Source organism: Grammomys surdaster, unplaced genomic scaffold, assembly GCF_004785775.1.
Source record: "Grammomys surdaster isolate TR1022 unplaced genomic scaffold, NIH_TR_1.0 125669, whole genome shotgun sequence".
Taxonomy (NCBI): Eukaryota; Metazoa; Chordata; class Mammalia; order Rodentia; family Muridae; genus Grammomys; species Grammomys surdaster.
Genome location: NW_021620506.1, coordinates 365,263 through 381,020, shown reverse-complemented (window position 1 = coordinate 381,020; position 15,758 = coordinate 365,263). Strand labels below are relative to the sequence as shown.

Genomic DNA, 15,758 nt, shown 5'->3' with positions numbered 1-15,758 from the left:
TCTCTCTCTCTCTCTCTCTCTCTCTCTCTCTCTCTCTCTCTCTCTCTTAACATGCCAGCTTCAGATGAGCCCCCAAGGATAGAGGAGCAACAACAAGCTGGGGTGGGGGATGGGAGCAGCGCTTACTAGGGTCTGACTCCTGTAGGAGGTTGGGCTAGTGGCAGGAGTCAAGGTTGCTTGGCTTGGTTGGGCCTCTAGCTTTTTCCTTTGCTGCTGGTGGCTTGCTGTCAGCAGATTGCTGTGTGCTGCAGAGGTCTCTCATGTCAACAAGGCTCGCTCGCACCGCTTCTGCAAACTTCACAGACGAGGTCTCTTTGCAGCCGTGAAAGCTGGATATGCAGAAGGTGATGGCCTCAGGCTGGGGGTTGTAGCAGGCTCCATACCCATTAGGGACCACGGGGCCATAACAGCAGAACATCTCCATGGTTGTGGGTACCTGGAGAAGAGCATAGGTCAGAAATAGCCTAATCTGTGGCATCCGACCTGGAAACCTGCTAGAACATGGTGGGTGAGTTCCTGTATCTTAAGACCGCCATCATATTTGCTTCCTGTCCAGATCCCCTCATCATGGATTTGACCAGATTGATTTGAGCTGGCATGATTGATTGGATGTGGTGCTTAAAGATCATAAAGATGCACACATCAAGGTGAGACCCCCAACCCACTCCCCAGAGTGTACTTGGGCCTGTTTGCGGAGCTGAAAGCTCCCAAGGTGACTTGCTGCCCAGCCTGAGTCAAGGCTTTCCTTCATCTAGGGGCCATTTGAGGCACTGTGGCAATCAGGCTAATTTACTAAATGGCACCCTGGTGGCACCCAACCATTAGATGGCTTCCCACAGGGAGTAATTTATGAACTGGAGGAAATCTGGCCGTCTTCTCTGTTGACTTCCCCCAGATCCTTAATTACTGTCAGTATCGCCTGGCTGGTCTGATTTCCTCCCCAAGGCCCGCCCACCCATGCACAATTACTCAGCACCCGGCATTTCCAATCCTGCTGTCACCTGGAATTTTATTTAATCGCCTAAGATGTTTTGAATTTAGAGGGCTAAGGCTTTGCGACACGGATCACAAACCAAGAACGTGTGTCTCTGAAAGCATCCAAGCCATGAATGTTACTATTCAGTGGGAAAGATACCACTAAACAACTCAGACCCCAAATTCATTTTATTAGATGACTGTAGGGATAAGTAGGGAGGATTGCTGAGCCAGTGTAGTGTTGGTCAGGGTCTGTTTTAAATCCACAGGTTTCTGGTGCTGTGCTCTTAGGCCTTCTGAAATGGCACTGGCCGTTTTAATGGGGCAGAACAAGCCATTAGTCTTGCTAATAGAGTCACTGCATTGTCAGATAAATTTGCCGTGCAATGGCTGGAGGCCATGAAGTCGTTCCAGAGCACTCTATGCCCATGGATGGTTTCCTGAAGAATTTATGTTGTAGTATTCTGGTCTCTTTATTCATGTCTGCAAGCCCACTGCTGTAATGACAAAATTAAATTACTGAGTGGGCTTTTATCCTCACACACAGCTTTGTCAGCCCCCTTCCCCTCCTCTGTCCAGCGGTTTGCGGGTGTGGTAACTTCCAGGAGGCTGGTGTGGTTACATGTCTCCTCCCCTCCCCCGCAGCTTTCCGAGAATGAACATCGTTCTGTCTGTGGCTGTGGTCCTTTAATACAATGGTATGTGTACAGCACAGGTAGGAAATGTCGGGCTGATAACTGATTTTCTGCCATTGGTGCCTTGGCCATTTATTACCATAATACCCATAACCTAATTAAGGGACCCCTAACCAGGCCTGTTAGGCTTCAGATCCCAGGGTCCTCTACAGTGGGATACCCCCTCACATGCAGTGGATGGCAAGGCAGTACTGCATGGTAGTTAGAACCCCCAGACGGATATGTTCCCAGCCCGTCTACCTTGGCTAAGGGATCCTGGGGTCATTCCTACTTAGAAGATGGGAGACTATTAATGTCTTGAACATTTAGGTCACTCTACTGAAAGGTGACAAACTCTTAAGAGGCAGAGCCTAGGGCTGGAGAAATGGCTCAGTGATTGAAAGAGCTTTGCTGTTCTTCTAGAGCAAGTTCAGTTCCCAGCACCTAGATTAGGAAGGTAGCTAGCGTTAACTGCCTGAAACTCTAGCTTCAGAGGATCCAACACTCTCTTATGGCCTCTGAGGGTGCCCACAGACACATGGCACAGACTCACATAGGCATATTGACAAATACACACACACACACACACACACACACAAATAAATAAAGATGAAACTTGTTAGGAGAAAAAAAAAACGAAGGGCTGGAGAGATGGCTCAGTGGTTAAGAGCACTGGCTGCTCTTCCAAAGGTCCTGAGTTCAAATACCAGCACCTACTTGGCAGTTCACAATTGCATGCAACTTCAATTTCAAGGGAGCTGATACTCTCACACAGATGCAGGCAAAACACCAATGCACATGAAATAAAAATAAATAAATTAAAAAGAAAAAAGAGCCAGCTGGTGGGGTTGAGAGCGGAGAGGGTATAGTTGACTTCACTGTTTTATGGCACAGAGTGGTTGGCAATAATAACTTAAATATTTCAGAGTAGCTAGTACAAAGATTTGGAATGTTCTCTAAATGACTGAGTTGATAGATATGCCGATTAGGTTGATGTGACTGTTACCCATTACATGCATATACTGTATCCTGTAAGTATGTATAATTATTTTCCATAAATAATACATATTAAATACATGCAAATATATGCATACATGTGTGTGCATGTGTGTGTGCGTGTGTGTGTGTGTTAAAAAAGCAGAGACAGAGCCTGGTTCCAAGTCACTAATGTCTTTACTATAGGGCTTCCTGGGCCCTGGGCACACATGCAGAGGCTGTACCTGGCTGGTGGAGAGAACAAACCGGTTGCTCATCAGGTACGTCTCATCCGTGAACATCTCAGGTGGCTCTTTACACAGGTCTCGGGCCAGCTCCCTCAGTGCCAGAAGATGGTTGTCAATGGCCATGCCGGTTATGGCCTGGGAGTCAGGAACACAGAAGGCAGTGAGACCTGCATTCCTCCATATCTCCTCTTCCCCTCTTGTCTCCTCCTCAAGACCAGTGTGACTTCAGCCACTTCTCGCTTAAACTTCTCTTGATAGACAACTTGTATGAGCATCTGCTCTGGTGCTCCTGGACTCTAGCACACTGCTGCACACACAGGTTGTGTCTAGAGAAGGCTGTGATGGATGTGTGATTAAAGGTTAGTGAGCCCAGCAACTACTGTGGATTAAAGGTTAGCGAGCCCAGCAACTACTGTGGATTAAAGGTTAGTGAGCCCAGCAACTACTGTGGATTAAAGGTTAGTGAGCCCAGCAACTACTGTGGATTAAAGGTTAGTGAGCCCAGCAACTACTGTGCAGCTGCACCTGTGTCCTACTCTAACAGAAGAATGGCTGAGCCTTCCTGGCCTACTACCAACCTGCTCTGTCCAAAGGAAGAGTATGGGGCAGAAAGCTGGCTCATGTGTTGGGCCCAGGCATGGAGGAGGGGTGTCAAAAATGTCAAGGCTAGAATCACCCATAACTAATTTTTTTACCTTCCAGCACAAAGCAGGGACAGAGTTTGTCACCTAGTCAGGGCAATGTGTGGCTCACTTAACTTTGAACTGCAATCTTGGTGATTGAGTCAGGGATGAGACAGCAGAACAGAGGTGCTGCTGATGTTTTAAAGAAAGATGAAGGTATTTGTTGAGTGACATGGGGTTTCATTTTTGGTTCTAAGCCTCTGCTTCTTGAGACTGGACACGTAGGGTCTGTACTCTTTTTGTTTGGTTTCTCTTTGCAATTCCCTGTTTATATGGAGCAATTTGGGGAGCAGGAGACTGGGTCAGGGGTGGGGGGTCTGGGGGGGTAAGGTGTGGAGGATTGGGGGAGGGACAGGGATGGAGGGGACTGCTCCTAGCCTGCAGCATAAACCTTGTCACCATCAGTGTAATTAAGACTCTTGGGGTCTGTTATGTATGGTGACCATTTAGCTATCACAGCCCCTCCTAGGAAGAAGCCCCCCTTTCCCAGTGAGCTTGACTTGGGTTTACAAGGCACGTATTAGCATCTGACAGGCATTCTCCTTCAGCTGAGAACACATGCATAAAGACGATGCAGACACTTCTCCCTGAAGGCATCTAATTATAATCTGAAAAGACAAGTTATAAAACTTGAGCTAACTTTATTCTTAATTAATTAATTTTTATGTAAGGTGGTACTAGAGATGGAACAGAGGACCCCACACATGCTAAACATGTACTCAACAATAGTTTGCCTTTTATTTGCCCTGTTGGGACAGAGAGAAGGTACTAGGAGTCCTCTCCAGTCGTGGACATGCTTCATTTCTCTGCTGACTTCTATTTATCCTTTCATTTGTGAAGGTCCACAGAAGGAAATGCTCTGTAAGCAACCTGCCCCCTGCTCTTAACAATCAAATGTATCCAGAGGAAATCAAATGAACAGTTGTCTACAGTGGTGAGTAGTGCTTACCACTGTACAGAGTACAAGGAGCAGGGAGTGTTGAGAGGGGCCGGGACAAGCACGCCTTTCCACTGGGGGTTCCTCTCCTGACTATCTCTATCAAATACATTCTTATGCCTTGGGAGGCTGTCTTGTTCCCTATCTCTTTCCCCTGGTCTCATGGATAACTGGTTACTGGTCTCATGTACCAGCTGCCTTCCTCTCTCCTCTCTACTGCCCACTCCTCATTCAGTTGGTTTTGTCAAGTTAACAAGAATAACAGAAAAGATCCCATGGTGATGCTTCAGAGTTTGTTTCTCCATAAAGGAAGTTTGTAACTTTATATTTGTTACCAAAGTTCAGTGTCGGGTATCCCTATGTTTACGGTTTAAAACCCAAAGGAGCTAACGGCTCATGTCACCTTGAGACCACTGTTCCCCACTATATAGGAGCAAGACCTTCTAGCTACTCCCTTTGACATTATGTTCACTGCTCTGAATCCATGCTTAAGAGAGCTGTGACTGCATTTTCCAGACTTACTTATACACTTCCTGTTATAAGAAATAAAGCATTCTCTTCTGCTTCCTCTACCTGCTTCTGCTTTTTAGTCTTTCCAGGAGAGTCATATTTCAGCTCGTTGCTTGAGCAACAGATATACTTAAAGAATGTCATAATGTAGACACCCATAGCTGGGTCTTCTAGCATATTATGATTAGATTTGTCTCCTTCCCTTTACCTCTCCATTCCTCTACCCATCCTATTTCCTACTGAGGATGAAACCCAGGACCTATCACATGCTAGGCAAGTGATACCAACTTAACTATATTCCCAGATATAGATTTCCTTTCTCATTAAACTTCTTGTTCTCCCTTGAATTGGCAATCATTAAGCTGTGTTTTTCTATGTATCTACTTCTAATTAATTCTTAAATGCAGCCCTCATTTCAGCCTTCTCTCACTCATTACTCCTTTATGTACTAATTGCTCTCTAGATCTGCTGGATAGCTGTTGACTTACAGTCTCCATTCAGTGTCATCCAGAGGAGTCTTTCTACTTCATTTTTGTTTGTGTGTGCTGAATCTTACACATTATTAATTAATTAATTAATTAATTAATTTAGCATTCATTTTCACACTTTGGAGACTTGCAGCCTTTAGCAGTTTTATAAGAAAGACTACTTAGTAAGTAAAAGGTGTAAATCTCTTCTGTTTAAAATGTCTTTATTCTGTCTTTAAATCTACTGATAGTTTAGCTAGGTATAAAAGAGGTGTTGGCGATCATTTTCCCTTAGAATCTGAAGGCATTGCTCACTATCATCTATCTTCTGATGATGATATTAAGAGACCAATTATGCCTTTATTTATGACCTTTGTCTTTCTTTTTCTTCTGAGAAACTTAGGATTTCTCTTTGTCTATGGGGCCATGAAATTTCCTTGGCATAAATATTTCCTATTATGTAAGATGGTGAATTCCCATGCTAGTCATGCTCTCTGTCATTGAACTATCTGCAGCCTTTGATAGTTTTCTTGAAGTCTTTTGTTGTCTACTCTCCAATTCTCTTTCTGAACAAAATTGGGGATACTGCTCACCTGAACTAAACCACTCTATCTTTCTTATATTTCACATATTTTGTTGGTGTTTAAAGTAGGTTACCTCATATTATCTCCCAATACTTCCATTGACATTTTCTGCTACACTGTACCCTAGAGCTATCTTTATTTCTTGATAATATTTTTAGAGTTTTCTGTTCTTATTTATAGAATAAAATATTTCAAAAATTTGTGGAGTAGTCAATAGTGCCAGGAAACTCGGTAAAGTTGAGTGGGTTCAGAGGCCTAGCACCCAGGCACCCACCTGAGACAGTAGGCATCTCTCTGCTTTCTGCCAGATTCCTGGCCCACAACACATGACCATACTCCCCACTTCAGTCACATAGACCAGAACAGAGTTCTCCATGCTAATAAAGTATCTAGGGGCCCTGAAGGTTCAGCCAATAAGCTTCCCTTCTCAGACATTCCTTCCTCCAAAAGGTATTTCATATCTGGCCCACCCCAAGGAAGTGGTATACACCCATTTTCCACCTTGAATAGTCAATAAATGGTATGGACAAGCATGGATTATCTTTTTCATCAAAAACTGCTGTGGGAGCATGGAGGAAGCCTTTGTCTACAGAGTCACACTGTCTAAGTCTCCCACAGAAGGCCCCTCCATACTCCCAGACAATTGCAACTAAGCTGAGGACAGTCTCAATTGAGCTAAGCTGGAGTTCCCCTTCCTCCTGGCCCTGGGCTTCTCAGCCTGCAGACACAACTCTGTTCTCAACTCTCCATGGTCCAGTGAAATCTGGATGTCCAGGAGTTTGGGAAGCCCCAGCCCAGCCCCAGGTTCCTCATTACAGGCCCATGGACTCCAGGCCCTCCATTCCCGACTCATCTGAGCACCTGCTGAAGTCAGGTAACTCCAGCCTTCAGCCTCCAATATCTTAGGCTGCATTTTCCCACCCCCTGAGTGGTGTATCAGTGCTTCCTTCAAGCCCAACACCTGACAGCGGCATTCCCACACCCCAGTGATGGGGTGAACTCGGAATCACAAAAATTTCATATCTCAAAAGTTACTAGACAGTGAAATTTACTAAGAGGTCTTGCTTTAAAAAAGTGATCAGGTCACTGGAATGTGAAGGCCCCTATAAGAGAGACCATTACTAAGAGGCCTTGCTTTAAAAAAGTGATCAGGTCACTGGAATGTGAAGGCCCCTATAAGAGAGACCACACGACTTCAAACCTTCCTGCCTTCTACCTTGGCCACAAGAACATCACACAGCCTTCCTCTCTGGAGGACACAGAAACAGGAACCGTCTTGGAAGCAGAGACCAACAACTTCACTGACTGATCCTTTGAACTTGGACTCCCAGATCCCAGAAGTGTGGGAAATCTTAGGTTTTTTTTTTAATAAATTATGCACTGCACCAGATTTTGTTACAGCAGGATAAACAAACAAAGCCATCAGCCAAACCTCTCCTTTTAACATCCCTATTTTTGTTGTGTCCCTGATGTCTGAGCTGCCCCGAGGTGCTGCACCTCAGCTTTCTGGGCTTTCCAGCATCTTTGTCCGTGGAAAGCCAGCTGCTATTTGCTCTACTTTTCAGCACTAATGCTTTACCAGTTGCCTTCTCTCCAATTCTCTTTTCATATGAATATGGCTTAAAATTCCTCTGTTCTAGAGAATTTCATTGTTGAATCAGAAGTCCATATGTTCCTCTTCATCCCTTTGATTCAGCCCAGCTACAGATTTCTCTAGTATCATAGAGTTTCTGCTTGGTACTCCCCTAATGTAGCTTGTCTGTCTTCTGTCCCACACTGAAGTAACAGACAATCCAGTTCTCCTCAGTCCTTCACAAGCTGCACACACTGAGCTGCTCATCCTGTCAGATATATCATGTTCACAAGACTCTTGCCTTCACAACGTGATGCTCTCTCCTTAGCTTTCCTCCCCTTTCCTCCTTCACACATTAACGACTGCTTCCTCTGGGAAGGCCTCTCAGCTTTTCAAAGCAGAGGAAGAAGCTTGCTCCTCCACGTTCTCTATAACTTCCTAGGACTCTTCATTATGTGGGTTTGACATAACTTTGAAGCACCTCTACTATGACTCCTTGTTCAATACCTGCTGGTAGCGCTTAGGGATGGCAAATTTTATTTCTTGTATATAGCACTTAGCCTGGCATGAAGCAGGGAGGAAATTAATTGACTACGGAGTGGGCACTTACAGGAGTTTGGATCTGAAATGTCTCCAAAGACTCATGCATTAAAGGCTTGGTGTCATTGGGAAGTTGTGGAACTTTTAAGAGGTAGAGCTCAGTAGAAGGTTTTCCTGTAATTGTAGATATGCCCTTGAGGCAGATGGCGGCATCCCAGATCCTCCCTGTCTTCTTTCCATTTTATTTTATTTTATTATATTTTATTTTATTTTATTTTATTTTTGCCACAAAAAGGAATGGTTTTGTTTCATCATATGCTCCCTACCACAGTGTGGTGCCTTTCTACTAGCCTAAAAGCCCTGGAAGCCACCCACCATGGACTGAAGCCCCTGAAACTGTGAGCCAAAATAGACTTTTCCTTCTCCATGCTGATTGACTGATTGTCTCCATTATTTCCTTCTCTGTGCTGATTGGCTGATTGTCTCCATTATTTCCTTCTCTGTGCTGACTGGCTGGTCGGCTCCATTATTTGTTTCTCTGTGCTGATTGGCTGATTGTCTCCATTATTTGCTTCTCTGTGCTGATTGGCTGATTGTCTCCATTATTTCCTTCTCTGTGCTGACTGGCTGGTCGGCTCCATTATTTGTTTCTCTGTGCTGATTGGCTGATTGTCTCCGTTATTTGCTTCCTTGTACTGATTGGCTGGTCGTCTCTGTTATTTACTTCCCTATGGTGATTGCTTGATTGTCTCAGTTGTTTGCTAGAGTGGTAGAAAAGCTAAGAGCTTTTTGAGATGAAGTCTCACTCAGATCCCACACTCACCTTGAACTTGTGATCCTCCTGCCTCACACTCCTGAGTACTTGGAGTACAGGCCTGAGCTAATACACACTTGGCTAATACAGTGTTTAAACAGAGCAAACATAGCTATTGAGATGAATCAGGGACTGAGTTAAAAGAAAGTCTACACTGATGAATTCTAAAATCCAGAAATATGTTAGATTTGCTTTCAAGTACATACAGAAAAATCTGCTCAATCTTTCTCATCGATTTTTGCCATCCTGCTTGTTTTTTGAGTGATCTGTAATTAACACATTGATCACTAGCTCAAGTTTCTTCTTGTTTGCATGCAAATAATAGCTTTGCAATATTGCAAAATAAATTATTCCCTCAAACTAGAGAAATAGTCCTCATACAATTTTTATTTCACTATTAATTTTCAGCAAAGACCTTCAGTTCACAGGCGGCATAAATGAGCATATAGAAAACAAGAGGGGAAATCAGCCCCAGGTGATAATAAATTCTGACTCCCTTCCAGTGTGCCAGGGAACAAGCCACCAATATTCATCAAGCTGCCCCCACCCCCCAAATTGATGGTTCCTATAAATACTGTAAAGTGCCATACATATTGTGAGCTATTATTATCATTATAGTTATGTCAACAGGTTTCAAACACCACTTACTGTCCTGTGGTGAAACCTGAGGAAAGCAGGAAGGGTGTGTTGCCTATGATGTAGAAATAAGAGAAAGATCATCCCAAGTGGAACCAGACTATAACCAATCTCAGACACTTGGGAGACCAAGGTAAGAGAATCATATATTAAAGGCCAACCAGGGCTACATGGTGAATTCAAGGCCAGCCTGGGCAACTTGAAGAGACTCTGTTTCAAATAAAAAGTTAAAAAAAAAAAAAGAGGACTTGACATATAGCTTAGTGCTATAGCACTTGCCTAGCATGTGTAAAAGCCTAGATTCAATCCCTCTGCCATAGAAATAAATAAAATAAAAATGAATAAAAATAAGAGAGGGGCAGCCTTGCCAAGTCACTGAGCAGTCAGCGCTAGTGAGGAATGGCCACTCACCATGACTGTGTACTCAGTCTGGGCCTGGATGGCTGTCTGCAGCAGCCGCAGTTTCTCAGAAGCCTAAGAACAAAGAAGAGGGTCAGCTGTGGAAGGGCAGCTGTAGCCATGGAACCCGTGTGCAGTGAACAAAGTGCACTGTAGCCCATGGCGGCCTCCCTGGCCTCCCTGGCCTCTCTGGCCTCCCTGTGGCTCCTGAAGGCAGATGGGGTTTACCGGCATGGCAGCCTTGTGGTCAGTGATGGCTTGCACAAAAGCCAGTGCCTCTGGAGTGGATGATCTGATGTTGTCCACCCGACCTTCCTGGAAGCGGCGGATGGATGCACTCTCATAGGTGGGCACCAGTCTCTGGTAAAGCCTGAACGAGATAAAAGATGGATGGCAAACAGTAATTTGTTCTCAGGGAGTCATAAATCCTGAAAGAGAAATAGCTCCAGCAGGCTTTATTTTCATAGCTCTGACATGACGTGGCTCAGTATTTCATTTTAATGTTAATAGAATTCTAGAGGAGAATTCCAGAGATGAATGCCGGGAAGTCTTTGATATGAAGAACCATGCACGCTTTTATACACTGGGGACACCGTGTTGACATAAAATGAAGAGGTGGCTTTTTTTTGAAACAAAACAAACAAACAAACAAAAAAACCACCACCAATCTGTAGGGAAACCTGGAATTTCCTGTGAGACCTACTGAGTGTTGATTAATATCGCAGAGTCAGATGAGTGTGCAGTTTTTCATGTACATCTTCCATGGACACCTGCTTTATTTTAAATGGTTCAGCCATGACCTCTGGTCAAAGCCTGTAAATACGGTGAGTGTGGACAGATGCCCAGGCCCACCAGGACATCAAGGTGTATCTTGTGGGAAAAACTGTGTCTGGTATCTGCACATGTTGTTTTAGTTTCCTGGCCACATTAGCAGAGCTCATGCCAGTGTCTAAAACTCCTTTCTCCTTGTGCATGGGACCAGGTGAGCAACCCTGGGCTCGCATCCCTGACCAGCAGAATCCCCACTCCCCATCAGTCAGTAACATCCATGGAGTTGACTATGAGGAAAAAGAAAAACCATAGGACTGAGATGAATGAGAGCCCACTGTCACATAACAAGTTGTGGCCCCACACCTATCTCTCAGACAGGAGGTACACTTTTGCCAGTCAGTTCAATATCATAGAGAACCGGGGGACAACGGAGCCTAAGAGGATTGCTCCTGGTAAGTGTGTCTCCAGACAGACCTCTGAAAGGTGGCAGGTGAGAGGACAGATTTGTGGCTAAAGCGAAGATCTAAAGGTCAAAAAGTTTACGGGGTGGCCCCAAATCACAAGGATGAATCCCAGGAGTGCCAGGCAGCAGAGTGGTAGGTCTGATTTGCATATGTCCATGCCCACTCTTCATGAAGACAAGACCATAGAGAGGGGACAAGTAGGAGCAGCCATCTCTGGGGCCTGTGCCGCAACTGGCCAAGCGAGGTTGCTCGTAGCTTCTGAGGGTCTGACGGTGGTGGTCGGGAGGGCAAACAGCAGGTTTGAGAGAAAACTGGAGAACTGATATGGGAGGATGTGGGTAAATAAAGGAAAAGATCAGTAGGGATCCTCAGGTCTTTGGCCGGACTAACTTAGGGGAAGGGGGTCATTGTTCCCAGTGCCCTGAACAAAGCTAGACCAGGGAGGTGTGGGTCACATCACAGGGACTCTGATGAGTGGAGGAAATCAGGTAAAGAGCAGTCCCTACAAGTTCCTGGTCTTCCTAACCCATCTGATTCACCTCAGCTCTCCAAGGCAGACCCTGTGAGTCCCAGATCCCTGGACTACAGCTCAGGCAGTCCCCCGTTTGTGACATTTTCCTTTTGCTTCTGGACTTTAATTCCGATTTGAAACCTAGCTAGGATGGTAACATCTCCTTGCAGCTGGCTTTGGTCATCCTCCAGCCCTCTGCCCCAACCCTGAAAGCCACACCTCTCTTCAGGATGCTTCTAGACTCTAAAGCATCTCATCCAGTAGCCCACCTGGGCACACAGGCTTATCTTGCCTTTGCTCACCTGTAGTAGGCCAGCTGGAGGGCCACTTGGATGAAGCCATCAGGGCTGCATTTCTGCTTCTTAATAAATGTTTTTCCATAGTTGTCAAATTTATAAACAATGAAATCCAGATTCTTCACTATTCTGTGGAAGAGAAAGAAGATACTCTGCATGCAAGATAAGACTCCTATACCACAGAACCCACCCATGTTTTCTGACCCTCGTACATGTCCTAGGTCCAGAAGGTGAGTGAGTGCATAGCCCTTATCATCCAGAAATACCTAGGGTGTCAGACATGTACCCTCACCCATGCAACTGGCAGAAGGCACATTGGAACTGGAGCTCATCTAGGCAGGTGAGCTCATCCCAGAGGGACCCTTCTAGGGAGAGGTGGGCCTGGCTGCAACAGCAAAGTGGGAGGAGCATACAAATGAGACATTTACATGGGCAGAGAAAGCCTCATCCACACAGACTCCTACCAGCTGGCTGCCTACAAAGCAGGCCTGACAAAGAACATGTATGTGACTGGTGTAGAAACTGTGTGTGGTCCAGTGTCCCTGTGGACACTCAACTGTCCTAACAGTTAATTTCTCAGCCAGCTGTCATCCAGTCTCTCCTTGCTGTGCTCTGGGGCAAAAAGACTTGGGATCTGACAGACAGACATGGTAACTCCAGCGAGGACTGGAGCTTTACTCACCCAATGTTTTACTTGTTAACAGAAGCCCGATTTTATCCAGTGACTGCTAACCCACCCAATCAATTCTCCTTAGCTCTGCAAGGCAGCCCCTGTGAGTCCCAGACCTCTAGACCATAGCTCAGGCAGCACCCTATTTGTGACACCTTCCTTCTGCTTCTAAACTTTGATTCTTGTTTGAAACCTGGCTTGGATGGTAACATCTTTGTGTAACTGGCTTTGGTTATCCTCTAACCCTCTGCCTCTATCCTGAAAGCCACACCTTCCTCCAGGATGCTTCTAGACTCTAAAGCATTCCATCTGACAGTTCACTTGGGCATGCTTCCCAGAATATGCCTATCATTACCAGGAAAGAATCAGAAAACGTCCCTGTATCTACACAGAGATGCCTGTGCCACCCCCGTATTGGCCAGTATCCTCTCTCATAATGAGTTTGGGGTCTGCTCTGATGTCTCCGGGGTTGTGGGGGGAGAGCATTGCCAGCAAGGTGTGTGTCACTAGCTCAGCCAGGTGTAAGCACAGCTCCTGGAGGAGGAACCTTCCCTGACTCACTCTGTCCCTAGGACTTGATGCTATATCTGCTATCCACCACTCACCTTTAACTCAGACCTTGTGCCTCTCATGAGCTGAGTTATGAGGAGTTATGCAGATGCTGGGAACAGGAAAGACCTCCTACCTTTTGACAGACTCCTTGGGCAGATTTCTCTGTCATCTTGGCCACTCAGAAACGGCCCCCTCCCCAGACTCTGCTCACCTTGGCACACTACCTCTCATGGACTGTATAGATCCAGGTAACACCTCATGCCCCATTTTAGGGAGAAGCTTGAGGACATAGAAGGACACAGGTCCCTGAGAATAAGCAGACCCTTCAGCTATTTTCCTCCATCTCCCTCTTCTGACAGCCCGCTCACCGTGGACCCCCACCATCAAAGATAAGATGTCAACAACATTCCACGGAAACCCAGAGACCCCCTTTCTCATTCACTAAGGCTGCCTCCACAGCGGATCCAAGCGAGAAGCATCCCCATCCTAGGTTTCTCAGCCTGGCCACACTATGCCCTGCCTACCTATGCTACCCCTATAGACTCCTCACTGGCTCTCCAGCAACTCCTAAGCAGGAGGTGCTCCTCATCACAGGCAGGGGAGGCTCTTCACAGCATGGTTCAGCTTCTCTCTTAGGTCCCAATTCCAGCCATCTTCTCATTTGCTGTCTCCATACCAGCCTGGATTTTATGAACCTACTGAGGCTTATAGAAGCCATTGTCCTGACTCTTCCCTGTATACCATCCCCTCAAGCTGCTACTCATCCTTTGAAACCCTTGCTCACTGTCCAGGCAGAGTTCGACCCCTTGTCTATCTGCAGGTTCTAATCTCCACGCCTCTTTGTTTTGGGCATTTCATAGCTTGTACATGATTTTATCTTCTTCCGCTAGAGCATGGAGGATAAGCCCGGGCCCATTCATTTCCGAGGTCCCAGTGTTTTACCACAGACCTGGCACACACACGATTAGAGCTCTTGGAGTTTGATGAGTGAATGGGTATTCTTACCCAGAGACCGACAAAGGGAACACATGGCTAGCCCTTCTGCCTCTGTCTGCTACGGCCAGGGCCAGCTCCTCCCCTGGGAAAAGGCCCCCTTGTCAAGTTACAGTGTAAAATTCAAGCAAATGGAAATAGCGTGAATTCAAATGACCTATTCAAAGCAGTTCTTTATCACTCCCTCAAAGCAGGGAATCCATTCCCAGCCTTGAATCTGCTTAGTCAGGTGAAACCTGCAGGAAAAAAATAGCTTCAGGTTTGCATCTTATGAAAATGGTAGACATTTGAGCAAGGTTATTTCCTGAGAGTCATAACTCCTCTTTAGTTTGACTCCTTCTCCATGGAGGATGAGAATGGGCGGGGCCTGGAGAGAAGCAGAGTCCTAGGGGCCTTTGGAATCTTCCAGGATGCTTCAGCAGCTACTGGGGGTGGGAAAGTGTAGAAGTTCCCTCACCTTTGAAGTTTCTCTGCTGAGGAGGCAAGGTGGCCTTGAGTTTCTGGAGAACATTTCCACCTCAGCCTTCTGGGAGCAGGGAGCTCACTCACTGAGTCGGCTCGGACGAGCTTCTTGTTGCTTGACATCCTGTAGACGCAAAGAGACAACCTCCTGAGACCCTACAGCCAAGGGCTGTGGGCAGCATGGCTTTCCTGTGCAAGCATCTTAGCTGTTGCTGTGCACAGCCCCTGAAATTTAGGGTGTCTGAGCTGCCCACTGGGCAGACAAACCCAACTCCATTTGTGATAGAGCCAGGATCCCAATTGCTTCCACCTGACTCTAACATGTATCATTTGTAGTGTTCAGCCATGTTTAGGCTGTCCTTATGAGAGTTTGTAACGTGGTAGCAAGCTGAGTTGTTGTGTCTCCAAAGGCTGGTTTGTGTCTTTGTCATGCCAACGACTTTTGTGGAAGAGACTGGGACACTACATCCGAGAAGAGAGTGAGCAAAACCACAAAAGCTAGAAGAAATGCATTGTGCTAAGGGATAGACAAGCAGGGCTTCGGCCTAGCAGCATGAAAGTTGGGGATGTAGCCCATGATGGAGGAGACCTTCCTTTGTGCTGGGCCACCAGGTACCTGGCACTGTCTCAGGGCCAAGAGGAAAGATTGATCTAAGCTCCCTGGATCAACACTTGGATCCCCCCACTTCTCCTTGTCTGCCCTGTTTCCTGCCCAATCTGCACCTCCCATCTGTGGCTCATAACACTCATTTTGCAGTCTTTGAGCTTCTTTCCAAATTTCATCTTTGGCTCAGCCATTTTCTGGATTGACATCCCAGTTTCTCCTGGCTCGGCATGGCAGCCCTCTGAGGTCTTCCTCTGCTCTGCCCAGACTCACATATGTTTCAGCAGGTGCTCCGTGCACTGTACTAGGACGATGCCATCAAAAGGGGAATGCTCACACACCACACCGCAGGTGCCATCTCGCCCCACCACAAACTGCAACAGAGAAGAAGCAGGTGAGCTGACCCTGGGCCTGGGTTAG

General features: G+C 46.2%; 1 protein-coding gene across 1 annotated transcript in view; it reads right to left on the bottom strand.

Moving 5' to 3' along the window:
- Positions 1-154: 154 nt before the first annotated feature.
- The window catches only part of Chat (choline O-acetyltransferase), a 51,793-nt gene continuing 36,189 nt past the window's right edge, over positions 155-15,758 (bottom strand). Inside the window, exons 8-14 of the mRNA XM_028787542.1 lie at positions 15,612-15,712; positions 14,730-14,858; positions 12,064-12,186; positions 10,244-10,385; positions 10,028-10,090; positions 2,870-3,007; positions 155-436 (exon numbers count right to left, since the gene is read on the bottom strand). Coding sequence (XP_028643375.1) covers positions 155-436; positions 2,870-3,007; positions 10,028-10,090; positions 10,244-10,385; positions 12,064-12,186; positions 14,730-14,858; positions 15,612-15,712 — 978 coding nt within the window. The remainder of the gene's footprint in view (positions 437-2,869; positions 3,008-10,027; positions 10,091-10,243; positions 10,386-12,063; positions 12,187-14,729; positions 14,859-15,611; positions 15,713-15,758) is intronic.